At 42.6% G+C, this 14,484-nt stretch overlaps 1 protein-coding gene across 1 annotated transcript in view; it reads left to right on the forward strand.

Annotated features, from left to right (window-relative positions):
* Nucleotides 1-14,484, forward strand: part of LOC136621169 (inter-alpha-trypsin inhibitor heavy chain H3-like) — a 191,825-nt gene that overhangs the window by 30,535 nt on the left and 146,806 nt on the right. The window contains exons 3-6 of the mRNA XM_066596443.1: nt 5,327-5,344; nt 7,986-8,152; nt 9,165-9,269; nt 11,667-11,829. Of these exons, the coding sequence (XP_066452540.1) occupies nt 5,327-5,344; nt 7,986-8,152; nt 9,165-9,269; nt 11,667-11,829 (453 nt within the window). The remainder of the gene's footprint in view (nt 1-5,326; nt 5,345-7,985; nt 8,153-9,164; nt 9,270-11,666; nt 11,830-14,484) is intronic.

Here is a 14,484-nt window from a genome sequence, read left to right on the forward strand (position 1 = left end):
TTGCTGGATATCTATAGTATATGTATTTAATGCAATCACTCATCAATGTAAAGCATGAATATTGCTGGATAACCATGATACATGCATAAGAGAAGAAAGAATACTAAGCCAGCATGTAACAAAGATCCAAATGCGACATAAGTACACTGTGTCACTGTTGATGCACAAAGGTGTCTTAGTCTTGCATATGGAAAGAAAACCTGTCATTCTCAAAAAACTTTATCACCGAGACAGAAAGAATTCCCTAAAGGAACAAAATATATCACCGAGGGAACCACTAAATAATACGTAAAATTTAACTTTTATTGATAACAACTAAAATATAATATAAAAACCGGCGTGATCAATCTTTGGTAAGTATAGTGCCTATAATGACCACTTGGCACCCTATATAATAATATGCTCCTGGATTGAGGTTGCGCTAACGTGTACAAGTAACACTGTGACGGCCGTCCGCACTGTTGATAGTATCCAAGTGCGCAGTTCCAGTGTACCTATATCACCTATTTTAGATCTTACTCACCACTCATGGGTTAAACCTTTCATAATCTTAGTGTATATACAATACACAAAAGAACAAACGGTACCTCTATATAGAACAGAGGGCAACTTTGATAAATAATATTGCCCTTATAGTCCCTTAGTACCTTATTAACCAAAAACTCTGTCTCTTTAGCCTTATCCACCCCAGAGATGATCAGTGATGTATATTCTCTGATAGAAGTAATATCATCATATCTCTTATGCTGGCAATTCAGTCCAAAAGGTGAAGGCCTAGGCAGGGTATGCAAATGGTTTATCCTCTATGGTGATAAAGTGATGAGCGGTCGTATATTTATATAACATTTGTGACATATACGAACTCCATCACTCCATGCATATGTAGTAAGATAATAGGGTTTAGGTCGAGCAACCATCCAAGATGTCAGTATTGTGATATGCTACTGACAATATGCATATATCATGCTGCTTGTAAGAGCTTCTACTTCTTTTTATTCCTTCGTAGAACACTCAGTAGTTATGATTCCCACAGTGGTAATCTAGGAAATGTCAATCGGGGTGACAAAACAAGTTTGGCAGTCCATATACGTGATGTGCATAATAATGATCCAGATTGCATCCTGTTTCAGGGGATTGAAATCATTAGACTGAATGGAAGAAGGGGTAACATAGATAAAATGTTGCTACAAAAGGAGACACGGTGGATTCACCGTTTAGACTGTTGTAGTCCTAAGGGTCTAAATGATCAGCTATCCTTTGCTGCTTTTATATAATTGGACCCCTATGTGACATCGGTGACTTCACTGATAACAATACTTATAAACATTACCTGCACGTTCATACCCCGATATCTTCATCAGCAATGCAATTCCAGTGCCTTACGGCTCATCTATTCATCATGATATAACTTGTATTCTTTCCATATGCAAGACTAAGACACCTTTGTGCATCAACAGTGACACAGTGTACTTATGTCGCATTTGGATCTTTGTTACATGCTGGCTTAGTATTCTTTCTTCTCTTATGCATGTATCATGGTTATCCAGCAATATTCATGCTTTACATTGATGAGTGATTGCATTAAATACATATACTATAGATATCCAGCAATATCCTTGCTTGTAGATCTTTCTTGCTGTAGGGTGACTATACCACAAGCCGCGGTGCTGCAAATTTGGGGGTGACTTGTTTGTGCAAAAATATATACATCATGATATACTTTGTATATGCTGTGTAAATTGTAAGTGAAGCCTGGTGTTCATACTATACTTACCTTCTCCCTTACAGGATATGCTCTATACTAAATGATTTTCATTCATTTCCTGTTGTCTTACTTTATTATACACCTAAAAGTCTATTGTCCTGTATGGGCTAGACTGCGCCCCGTACTGTCCTGTGCGCTACATGCGCGGTGCCTACGTGGTGTCCTGATGCCGCGGCGTCCTCCGGTGTTCTGGTTGGCGTTGGTTGGCATTCACGGACGCTACGTGGCTCTGCGCATGCGCGGGATCTCACTTATCGCGAGATCTCGGTTAAACAGCGCCGGATGGTGAATGAAGCGGATTGGCTGAGCGGGGACGAGCCCTCTATGCAGGAGGGCGTGGTTTTGACTTTATAAGCCCTGTCATCGGGCTACTGACCATTGCTGCTCATTTCAATTCAGCCTGTTAGGCTGATCACTTCTTTACCCATTAGCACTTTCTAAGTTTATGGTGCAGCCAGAGTCATCAGTGACTGCACCAATACTTAAGCGTTCCTAGAGCTGGGTGTATGTTGCAGTTTTGTACATCACTTACTGCACTGACACTTAGTCATTTTTTTCTATTTATTGCAATCCTTTCATCTCGGATTGCTATAATTATACCATCCTGATGATACAGCTTAATACTTTTCAAGCTGTTGAAACGCGTTGATGGTGATTTATGCGATCTAGCACTTAGTAGGGGGACTTTTTCATAGGCAGTCAGCCAGAAATTAGTAACCTACTGTGCCAAAAATAGGCAATGATGCGATTGAGTATCAGATATAGGTTTTCTTGGATCATATAAAATTGGTCTCGTTTCTGATACAGTACTTAAGTGTGCTATCTTTATGGGCTATATTACTGTTCAGGAGATCAGTCATTAGGCTAATTTGGGACTATGAATCAGTCCTGCCTCATGCATGATATCTCCTTTCTAGTTCGTGTATGATTCACTAACAGTTGCATGTACTTAGTCTATCCGCTTATCTATGCGGATATGACTTTAGATTACCACTGTGGGAATCATAACTACTGAGTGTTCTACGAAGGAATAAAAAGAAGTAGAAGCTCTTACAAGCAGCATGATATATGCATATTGTCAGTAGCATATCACAATACTGACATCTTGGATGGTTGCTCGACCTAAACCCTATTATCTTACTACATATGCATGGAGTGATGGAGTTCGTATATGTCACAAATGTTATATAAATATACGACCGCTCATCACTTTATCACCATAGAGGATAAACCATTTGCATACCCTGCCTAGGCCTTCACCTTTTGGACTGAATTGCCAGCATAAGAGATATGATGATATTACTTCTATCAGAGAATATACATCACTGATCATCTCTGGGGTGGATAAGGCTAAAGAGACAGAGTTTTTGGTTAATAAGGTACTAAGGGACTATAAGGGCAATATTATTTATCAAAGTTGCCCTCTGTTCTATATAGAGGTACCGTTTGTTCTTTTGTGTATTGTATATACACTAAGATTATGAAAGGTTTAACCCATGAGTGGTGAGTAAGATCTAAAATAGGTGATATAGGTACACTGGAACTGCGCACTTGGATACTATCAACAGTGCGGACGGCCGTCACAGTGTTACTTGTACACGTTAGCGCAACCTCAATCCAGGAGCATATTATTATATAGGGTGCCAAGTGGTCATTATAGGCACTATACTTACCAAAGATTGATCACGCCGGTTTTTATATTATATTTTAGTTGTTATCAATAAAAGTTAAATTTTACGTATTATTTAGTGGTTCCCTCGGTGATATATTTTGTTCCTTTAGGGAATTCTTTCTGTCTCGGTGATAAAATGCTGTGGACCTTCAAGGATATATTACGGCATAAAATGATGAGTATGAAGTACTACGATGAAGATGCTTAGTTATCAGAGAGTTCAATGTGCTTTGTCTCGCCGAGGTTTTCCCCTTTTTATCGGCATGTGGATAGAAATGTTAATTCTGAGTAAAAATTCTGTAACAGTTAAGTAACCTACTATGGAGTGATATAAAGCCAGATCAGCTATCACCACTGCGTCTTACATAACACCACCAACTGCTTCAAAAACAGCTAGAACAGCTGTAGACACCTTGGGATCAGAAATACTGCTCGTACGACCAGCTCTTGGTTTGTCCTGAACACTACTAGTTAGACCCCATTTAGACCCATAGGTTATTGTCCAATTTTCGTTATAACGATTAAAAGTGAGCAATGATCTTGCTTTAAATGACGGACGTTTTAACCTAACGAAAATCGTTTGAAAATAGACGTTGCGGCAGAGGTTTTCAGTCATTGTACTATCGTTGTGTGGTGCTTGTATTGAACAAAAAATAAACAATAATTGAGCGATAGTTTGTTTGAAAGGCGTGTGCATTATCGAAGGGATTTCCCGTCAGCTAATCGCTGGGCCTGTAGCCTGTTGAATGAACGCCCAGCCCAACGATTAAAAACTCCCCTCAAATTGCTGAACGACTGAACGAATGTCATTTTAACCAAACGAGAAGCAAACAGGTGAACAGATTTTAAGAAAACTGAAGGACAACAATGAACGAATCGTTAACGAAAACTGCACGATAGGCGCAAGATAGACGCAAGGATTGTCGCTAAGATGATGGCTTTTGGGCGAATTTTGAGCGATAATCGTTGTGTCTGAATCAACCATTACCCCAAACTTTTGAATCAGTTCGTGCACTCACTGGCCTTCTTCCTGGGTGCTCTAGATTAAGAGTCTTAGCCACCTCCCGTGAACTGCTGTTACAGACCATAAGGATGATCTCAATTCTGTCCTGGATTGTTAATGGCATCTTCTTATACCTGAAAAGACATGCAATTAATGTTTGTAAGAGGATAATACGGCATTGTCTACCTAGTGAGGTCAAAATTAGAAAGAAAGTTGTGCTTGGGAGTTCAAAGTTTGCTTGCATTTGTTCAAGTGTAAAGAATACTTTGTTAAAATAATTTTGAAAGGGACGTATAAACATTTGGGTAGGGCAACAATTTTAATAAGGTCAATGCTTTGGCACCCCTGAAAGAGAACGAGAACTTGAATTTTAAATTTATCTTTTAGGAGATTACATAATTGGTAAATATTATCCCCAAAACCTTATGCTGGATTTTAATGCATAAAGATTTGACATCAGAGGTATCTGTCAGGGGTACTAGGATGAACTTTGTCCCGTTTGTCTTTAGACTAGAGAATATTCCGAAGTGGTTAATTATGTCCATACCTCAAGGAAAAGAGCAATCAACATTTGACAGAAACAAAGCTAGATCATCTGCATAGAGACCCACTTTGTCAACCCAATATCCTATGAAAATTCCCACTACTGATGGATCCTGTCTGATTTGCATAACAAGTAGTTCAATATCTAAGGACAACAGCATTGTAGCTATAAGTCAAACTTGCGTCACTTTTCCCCAACATACTTTTATGTAGGCATTGAAACGTACTGATATTTGTTTGGTAATATTTGCATCCTACTGGTGGCATTATATGTGTACAGTATGTAAAGTTTTTTGGACATTTAGTTATTATAGTTTAATTTTTTTTTTTTTTTGCTTTACAGAAAAGAAGCACTGGAAAGGTAAGATATTTTAGCACATCACAGGATCAACAATTATCTAAATGCAGCAGCAGAAGAAGTATGTGAATCCTTTGGAATTACCTGGATTTCTGCATTAATTACTAATAAAATGTAGTCTGGTTGTCTAAAATTGTAACATAAATAATAAACACAATCTAAGGCTTCTTTTACATGAGCGCATATCAGCCGGACATTTCACGGCCGGCCGATATGCGCTGTGATCTGATGCATTGGATTCCAATGCATCAGATCACATGGGCGTATTTGCTAGACGTAAAAACGCCCGGCCGGCCAATATAGCGCCGGGCGTTTTTACTTCGAGCCCAAAACATAGTTCTGGAACTATGTTTGGGCCGGAATACGTCGGGTCGCTGCATGGTCTCCGATAAGGAAAAACTTTGTACAATTCTTCCCTGCAAATTTTTTCAGTTCAGGCTCCTTCACGCTCGCAAAAGGAAGACATGATTGCACTGTGAATGGAGCCCGATAGCATCCTCTGGCTTGCCCCGTAGCCGGCCCTGTTCACATCGGCATGGGACACACTTGCGCCATGTGAGAACAGGCGGGCAGTCTAATGAATAGGCGGGCCAGCCTACTAAGGAGGTCGGCCAGCCTAATTAATCACCAGTGTTAGTAAGTAACACTGCAAATTCGCGATTTAGTGCACATGGGTGTGCATTTGCGTACCCTAATAGACTCTTATTGAGCCTCGGGTGCGCAAGTACACACAAAAATAGAGCATGTTGCATATTTTTGCCATCAGAGAAAATGCACGCAGAAATTGACCAATGTGATTGAACTCGTTGAAACCTATGGGTTTTAATGGTTACGCCTCCCATGACCAAATTTCTGCACACAAAATCAAGCACAAAATCACCTGTGTGAAAGAGCCCTTTATCAATATTTCTGAGATGCCTTATGTGCATAACTTTTTTCAGATCATGCCACAGCAGCTGGTTAAAGCACATCTAAGTTTTGAGAATAAGCTGCCATGCATGTGTACAGGAAGAATAACACTATATTTGTCCATTACATGACTTGTATACAAGAGGAGTGGATGAACATTTATACCATCAAAAAACGATATTTTTAAATCAGTTTTACTATTCAAATTCAATTTATAATCAAATCACCAGAACCACCAGGATATCCAGAAGTCAACTGCTCCAATACAGAGACAAAGAATAACCAATCATGTACCTCTGGTGGTGACCTATATTCACAGTTAAGGGTTCTAGGAGAACGGCAAGGAAACTCCATCATACGTTACATGAGGATGACCTTCTGAAAATCATATTCCCAGACCCTTCCCTCCTATGTTGCAGGTAACCTCCGAATTTGAGACATTACAGAAATGCATTGTCCTGTGACACACAGAAAGGAACTTATCCCTGTAATATAAGGATCTGCAAAACCAGCTCACATATATGATTAACAGCATATGTAGAATTCAATGCAGAAATCCCAGTAATTCCAAAGAGTTCACTTAATTTTTCATGCAACTGTATATATTGTATTTCTAAAGATAAAATTACGTACATAGACATATGCAGCATTTTGTCCACCATGCTATTCTTTCCAGCAAAAAATGATGGAATTGAACAGAAACCTGCTGAAGTGGATACCTATTGTTCTCCATTTCAGCAGATTTCAATAATAATGAATTAAAACAAAAGAAAGCACTCCATAGTGCAGTAGAGCAAGACAATGCTGGGAGAGAACTACGACAAACACTTAGGAAAAATGGTAGATGGATGAGTTGTGGTAAGGCACAATACGAAAAAAGCCTGTTAGGTACCCTGGTAGCTGGTCTGAGGAAGATGCCATTCCAGTACCGAAACATGTTGCCTGTCAATAAACTCTGAATCCTTCATGTTGATCCTGGGTCCTGTTTATAGCGAGCCTGATTCCACAGTTGTTCCTTCTGTTCATCAGTTTACAATAATGGCCTAGATAGGTTCCATCCAGGGGTTCTGTTTTCAGGATTTTGAAAGGAAACCCTGATTGGCCCCTAGATGGAGCCAATAACAAGATCTGAAATTTGCTTAATTACAACCTTTTCTACTGCAAATCAGTGTAATCTTTGCTGATTATTAATGTTATTCAGATAGATTTGTCTTTAATTAATGTTTTAGTGGTCCTATATGGTTAAGAGAAGCATACTGCTAACCTTACAGTAAAAGATTAAAGGAAAGATAAAAATGCCTATTAATTAAGGGGTTTCTACAGGACGTAAAAAGGTTAGACTGTTAAAATTAAGAAAAATTGAATATTCACCTATACTGGTGGTTTTCCGTCCAGCGCTGCAGCACCGATGCTGGCCACAGATATCCGGGAGAAACGGTGGGCGGTCATATGCCATAATTTGTGCACTTGACCACTCAGTCACTCACGGGCTTCAGCGGCCATAGAAGAATCACTAATGAAGCCTGTAAGTGGCTGAGCATTCATGTGCCATTTACTGCTTTTCCTGGGTTCTGTGCGGTGGGCATGGAAGTTGCAGTGCTGGGTGGGGAGTTGTCAGTAGAGGTGAGTATTTAGATTTTTAAGACCCTATAACCTTTTTGTATTTCCCAGAAAGCCACTTCAATTTCTGGATACAATAATAACTTGAGCACATCCATTTATTTTTGCCTTACAGCCAGCGAATGATATAGAGGTCTACAGTATAATAATTAACAGTCAGTTGACATCTCGCTTTGCCCATAATGTCATCACAAGCAGAGCCGTTAATCGAGCCAACATCTCAAAAGAAGCATTCTTTAATGTGGATCTGCCCAAAACAGCTTTTATTACAAATTTCAGCATGTAAGTACATTTTTAATTTTTTGTCCCCAAATATGTCGGTTGTACAATTCGAGGCAAATAGAAGTCATTATTTGGCTAGCAAGCAAATGATATCTGCATTAAAATATAAAACGGTTATTTAGGGTTAGAAAAACACGGCTGCTTTCATCCAAGCACAGCGCCATTCATGTCTGTGGGTTATTTCTGGTATTGCAGCTCAGCTACCATTCAATTCAGTGGAGCTCAGCTGCAATACCACACACAACCCTATGGACAAGGGTGGCGCTGTGTTTGGAAGAAAGCAGCCATGTTTGTCTAACCCTGGAAAATCCCTTTAAGACCCACAAACAATAGCAGTTTGGCCACTGGATATTATCACCACTGAAAAATTCCACCATAAATAGTTGATGCGTTTCTGATTATTTATCATTTTTTTAGAATTGATTCCAAGTATCAAATGACTTTTCAGATTATTAACTTATTGATATCAATCAGATGTTTCATGTGTGTCACATCTCTGCTGCTGGACCTCCACTGATATGAAAAATTATAATTTTTGAGATTTTCATTTCAAGCATCTTTGTCTCTGAAACTCAGCCCATAATCGGTTTGCTTGCATCTGATGTTGTGAGGTGATTCATTTACCAGACATCCACTGATTTGACATACAATTATTGCCTTTTAGGGAGGCATTTTAAGGGCTCGTTCAGAAAAGTGTGTTTTTAGCGCTGCTAGGCAGCACTCAGACCGCGTAGGCTCCTATAGAAGCATTCACATCGACAATTGTTATACACACTGATTCAGCACATCTAACAAAGACAGGACATGCAAGTGGAAACTCGATTGTCGGGTCCGGGGTGCGGGCAAAGATAGGACATGTCCTATCTATGCTGCATGCTTTCTATAGGCTCCTATGGGCTCCTTAGTAGTGTGAAAACATCGCTCACCTGAACCAGCCCTAAGAGAGATTTAGTTAGGAATCGGTTTTAAAAAATGCAGTAAATGGCTTACCAATTGCAATTGGATATTACAGGATAATAGATGGAGTAACATATCCGGGAGTAATTAAAGAAAAGGAAGTTGCTAAGAAACAGTATGAAAAAGCAGTATCAAGGGGCCAAACAGCCGGACTGGTCAGGTAAATGGTATCTCTCTCTGTTCAGTCCACAAATTTTGAATTTATTCATAAATGGAAAATGAGACAGTTAAAGAGTGATGACTCGAAATAAGAACCAGATGTCATGCCTGCTTTGGGACCATGTCTGAAGGAAAACTAAAGTAAAAATAAATGTTAATGCTGTTAGTCAAATTCACAGAGTGGCAGTAAAGAATCAATCTAATCATATAGATTTTACTGAGGATCCTTCTACAATATAACATTTATTAAGGTACAAACTAAAAAGGAAGGCATAGGGAAGCACCTGCCTATATGAACCCCAGATTTCCAGAAACCCCAGAAACCAAAAAAATATATAGAGATAAATTATAAACAAACAAATGTATAGAGGACGTAGGAGAGTTGGTTCTAGAGCTACTAATGAATAATCAGCCACTAGGTCAAACTAGCCCAATTGTAGAATTCAATAACAAGAGGCAGTAAATCACAAAAGGTAAAGGAGCATATAAAGGGGTTGATGATAGTTTGCTCTAACCACCCATGTGCATCCAATAGACCTCTATATAGAAAAAATGCCTAATAACAGGGATAATGAAGTCCCTGAGAAAATATTCCTATTAGTGGAATAACCTCTGTGAGAGATCTCCACACCAACTAACGTAATATTGAAATCCAAATATTTAGTGATTATATTGATGTTAAACTCATAAGTTAAAGGGGTTGTCCCGCGGCAGCAAGTGGGTCTATACACTTCTGTATGGCCATAATAATGCACTTTGTAATGTACATTGTGCATTAATTATGAGCCATACAGAAGTTATAAAAAGTTTTATACTTACCTGCTCCGTTGCTGGCGTCCTCGTTCCCATGGAGCCGACTAATTTTCGCCCTCCGATGGCCAAATTAGCCGCGCTTGCGCAGTCCGGGTCTTCTGCAGTCTTCTATGGGGCCGCTCGTGTAGAATGCCGGCTCCGTGTAGCTCCGCCCCGTCACGTGCCGATTCCAGCCAATCAGGAGGCTGGAATCGGCAATGGACCGCACAGAAGCCCTGCGGTCCACGGAGACAGAGGATCCCGGCGGCCATCTTCAGCAGGTAAGTATGAAGACGCCGGACCGCCGGGATTCAGGTAAGCGCTGTGCGGGTTGTTTTTTTAACCCCTGCATCGGGGTTGTCTCGCGCCGAACGGGGGGGGGGTTAAAAAAAAAAAAAAACCCGTTTCGGCGCGGGACAACCCCTTTAAAGTAGAAAGAGTAGCTAAATTATAGGGGTTGTCTCGCGAAAGCAAGTGGGGTTAAGCACTTCCGTATGGCCATATTAATGCACTTTGTAATATACATCGTGCATTAAATATGAGCCATACAGAAGTTATTCACTTACCTTCCCTGCGCTGGAGTCCCCGTCTCCATGGCTCCGTCTAACTTCAGCGTCTAATCGCCCGATTAGACGCGCTTGCGCAGAAGGGTCTTCTGCCTTCGGCTCGGTCTGGCACGAGCGGTGTTTCGGCTCCGCCCCTTCTATGCGTCATCGCGTAGCTCCGCCCTGTCACGTGTGCCGATTCCAGCCTCCTGATTGGCTGGTATCGGCACACGTGATGGGGCGGAGCTACGCGATGATGCGTAGAAGGGGGCGGAGCCAGAACGCCGCTGCTGCCGGACAGACCCGAAGGCAGAAGACCCTTCTGCGCAAGCGCGTCTAATCGGGCGATTAGACGCTGAAGTTAGACGGAGCCATGGAGACGGGGACGCCAGCGCAGGGAAGGTAAGTGAATAACTTCTGTATGGCTCATATTTAATGCACGATGTATATTACAAAGTGCATTAATATGGCCATACAGAAGTGCTGAACCCCACTTGCTTTCGCGAGACAACCCCTTTAAGCTCATAAATAACTTCTCGTAAACTAAACTCTTCTAAAGCCCTGTGCAACACGTTTCCTCCCAGAAGAGATTCATCAGGAGCAATCAAAAATAAATAATAAATTAAAAAAAGATTTAAAAAAACAGCGCCAGTTTTGATGGTAAACTCGCAGCAATGATGCTAGGCAGAGCCCCTTCTTCAGAGGCTGGCTGTGAAGAGTGCAGAGTTTGTAAGGAGAGTTGTTAGATGCTGCACTGGAAAGAAAAACAGCGGGTGCTGACAGTAGTGAAAGGATAAAACTTGAGCCTTTACAGTGAATATATGACTAATAATGATCCCTAACCTGCTTGTGGACAGCTGCCACTCTTTCCATCTAGTTCACTGAACTCCAGAAACTCCAGTGTGGAACTTTGGGGTCGATAGAATCCACTTTGGGAAAATTTGCTATAAGCAACGTCATAAATATTTCCTTGGTATCATTTTCCATAAATATGCCCCAGTGTGCTGGTCTTGTACTAGATATATTCTACGACATGTGTCATACTATCATTCTTATTGCAGGGCCTCTGGCAGAAAGACTGAGAAATTTACTGTGTCAGTTAACGTGGCTTCAGAAAGTAACGTTACATTTGAGTTGGTCTATGAAGAGATGCTGAAACGTAACCTTGGAAAATATGAGATGTTCATCAAAGTTCAGCCAAAAACTCTTATCAGGAAATACGAGGTGCAGTTCTTGTAGTAATATTTTGAATAGGACAATATCATTCTGGTTTATTATTACTTTCAGTACTTAATCATGACTCCCTGTAAATGTACAATATGTGTTCCTGGGCTTCAAACCCTCACCATTGTAAATGTATATTGTGGGGTTAAAGCCTCTACTCTTACAAGCCCAATTACCAGAGACAGGCAGAAACACTTTAAGAGAGCTTCCACATTGGATGGAATCATTGTAGCAAATAGTATCCTCAACACACTGCAAAAAGAATTATATTAACCCTTTCCAATCCGATTTGTATTCTGGTTTTCCTAGGGGGCTTACTCTTTTTCTGCTGTTATACAATGGTGCTATATGCTAGTTAAAGCCAGTACTGCATGAGGTTACACATTGGAAAGGCTTCGACAGCAGAGAGGCTGGCAATATATAGTAAGAGAACCCCGACGGAGCTGTACAGCCCTAAATCATAATGTCTTTATACATCAGACAGTGGATTGGAGAGGGTTAAATTACTGTGGCAACCTATTGAATTGTCACCAGTCCAGAAGACAGATATCCATGTAGAAAACTAATGACAACAAACAAATGACAGCATCCATGCAGGTGAAGAAATTCCCCATTCTATAGTAGAGCTTCTAATACAATGCAACTACTTTTCAAACATTGGGGTGAGGTGGAGGATGTCTTTACAATGCTTAAAGGGGTTGTCTCGCGAAATCAAGTGGGGTTATACACTTCTGTATGGCCATATTAATGCACTTTGTAATATACATCGTGCATTAAATATGAGCCATACAGAAGTTATTCCACTTACCTGTTCCGTTGCTAGCGTCCTCGTCTCCATGGTTCCGTCTTCTCCATGGTTCCGTCTAAATTCGCTGGCAGATTGCTTTTTTAGACGCGCTTGCGCAGTCCGGTCTTCTCCTTTCAGCACGAGCCGCTTCAGTGTGCTCCCCGCTACAGCTCTTCTGCGCATGCGCAGACGAGCTGTCACTGCTCGGGAGCGCGCTGGAGCGGCTATTCTGTACCATCCTCTGTTAGAGGAAGGTGCAGAAACTGGAGCTGCCCAGCAGAGAAGCCCAGCCCAGCAGCCCAGCTGTCCCGAGAAGCCGCCCAGGTAAGTGATGGGTCGGGGGGTGATCTTCACTAACAGGTGAAGGTCCCGGGCCACAGCGGTAGGCCCCGGAGCCCAGCTGGGCTCCGGAGCCTAGCGCTGGGCTCCGGGGCCTTCACCTGGGCTCCGGAACCTAGCGCTGGGCTCCGGAGCCTAGCGCTGGGCTCAGGAGCCTAGCGCTGGGCCGAGGGGGCCTTCGTCTGTCAGGGTCTAGCGCTGGGGAGCCGGGGCGGTAGCACTGGGGAGCCGGGGCGGTAGCGCTGGGGAGCCGGGGCGGTAGCGCTGGGGAGCCAGGGCGGTAGCGCGGGGGAGCCGGGTCTAGCGTGGGGGGGCCGAGGGCTGCGCCGGTTACCTGCTGCCTGGCGGTGGGTGACTGGTCGGCCGTGTTCACTCCAGGGGTCCGGTCGGCGGCTGCGGGGCGTCGTGTTGTCATGGAGACACAGCTGGCAGAGTCTTGGGAGCGCGCACGTCGGGCTACAGCAAGCGACGGGAAAAAAGCCGGCGGCCATCTTGGGGAAACTTTTATAAGTTGCTGAAACGCTGGAACGGTAAGTACAAACCAACTAGAAAAGTCATTTACAGGGGGACTTAGTAATGTATGCTTAATTAGGGGGACTGGGCAAAAAAAAAAATTCACTGCTTCCTCGAGACATCTCCTTTAATTACTAGAGATGAGCGAGCACCAAAATGCTCGGGTGCTCGTTACTCGAGACGAACTTTTCGCGATGCTCGAGGGTTCGTTTCGAATAACGAACCCCATTGAAGTCAATGGGCGACCCAAGCATTTTTGTATATCGCCGATGCTCGCTAAGGTTTTCGTTTGTGAAAATCTGGGCAATTCAAGAAAGTGATGGGAACGACACAGCAACGGGGGAAGGAAAGGGGCAACATGTTGGGCTGCATCTCAAGTTCCTAGGTCCCACTATTAAGCCACAATAGCGGCAAGAGTGGGCCCCCCCCCTCCCAACAACTTTTACTTCTGAAAAGCCCTCATTAGCAATGCATACCTTAGCTAAGCACCACACTACCTCCAACAAAGCACAATCACTGCCTGCATGACACTCCGCTGCCACTTCTCCTGGGTTACATGCTGCCCAACCCCCCCCCCCACGACCCAGTGTCCACAGCGCACACCAAGCTGTCCCTGCCCAGCCTTTAGCTGCCCTCATGCCACGCCACCCTCATGTCTATTTATAAGTGCGTCTGCCAGAGGAACCGCAGGCACACACTGCAGAGGGTTGGCACGACTAGGCAGTGACCCTCTTTAAAAGGGGCGGGGCGATAGTCCACAATGCTGTACATAAGCAATGAGAAATCCAATCCTGTGCCACCTCCATCTGGAGCTGCACACGTGGGCATAGCAATGGGGAACCTATGTGCCACACACTATTCATTCTGTCAAGGTGTCTGCATGCCCCAGTCAGACCGCGTTTTTTTATAAATAGTCACAGCAGGTACAACTCCACAATGGGAATTCCGTGTGCACCCACAGCATGGGTGGCTCCCTGGAACCCACCGGCTGTACATAAATGTATCCCATTGCAGTG

Source organism: Eleutherodactylus coqui, chromosome 3, assembly GCF_035609145.1.
Source record: "Eleutherodactylus coqui strain aEleCoq1 chromosome 3, aEleCoq1.hap1, whole genome shotgun sequence".
NCBI lineage: Eukaryota > Metazoa > Chordata > Amphibia > Anura > Eleutherodactylidae > Eleutherodactylus > Eleutherodactylus coqui.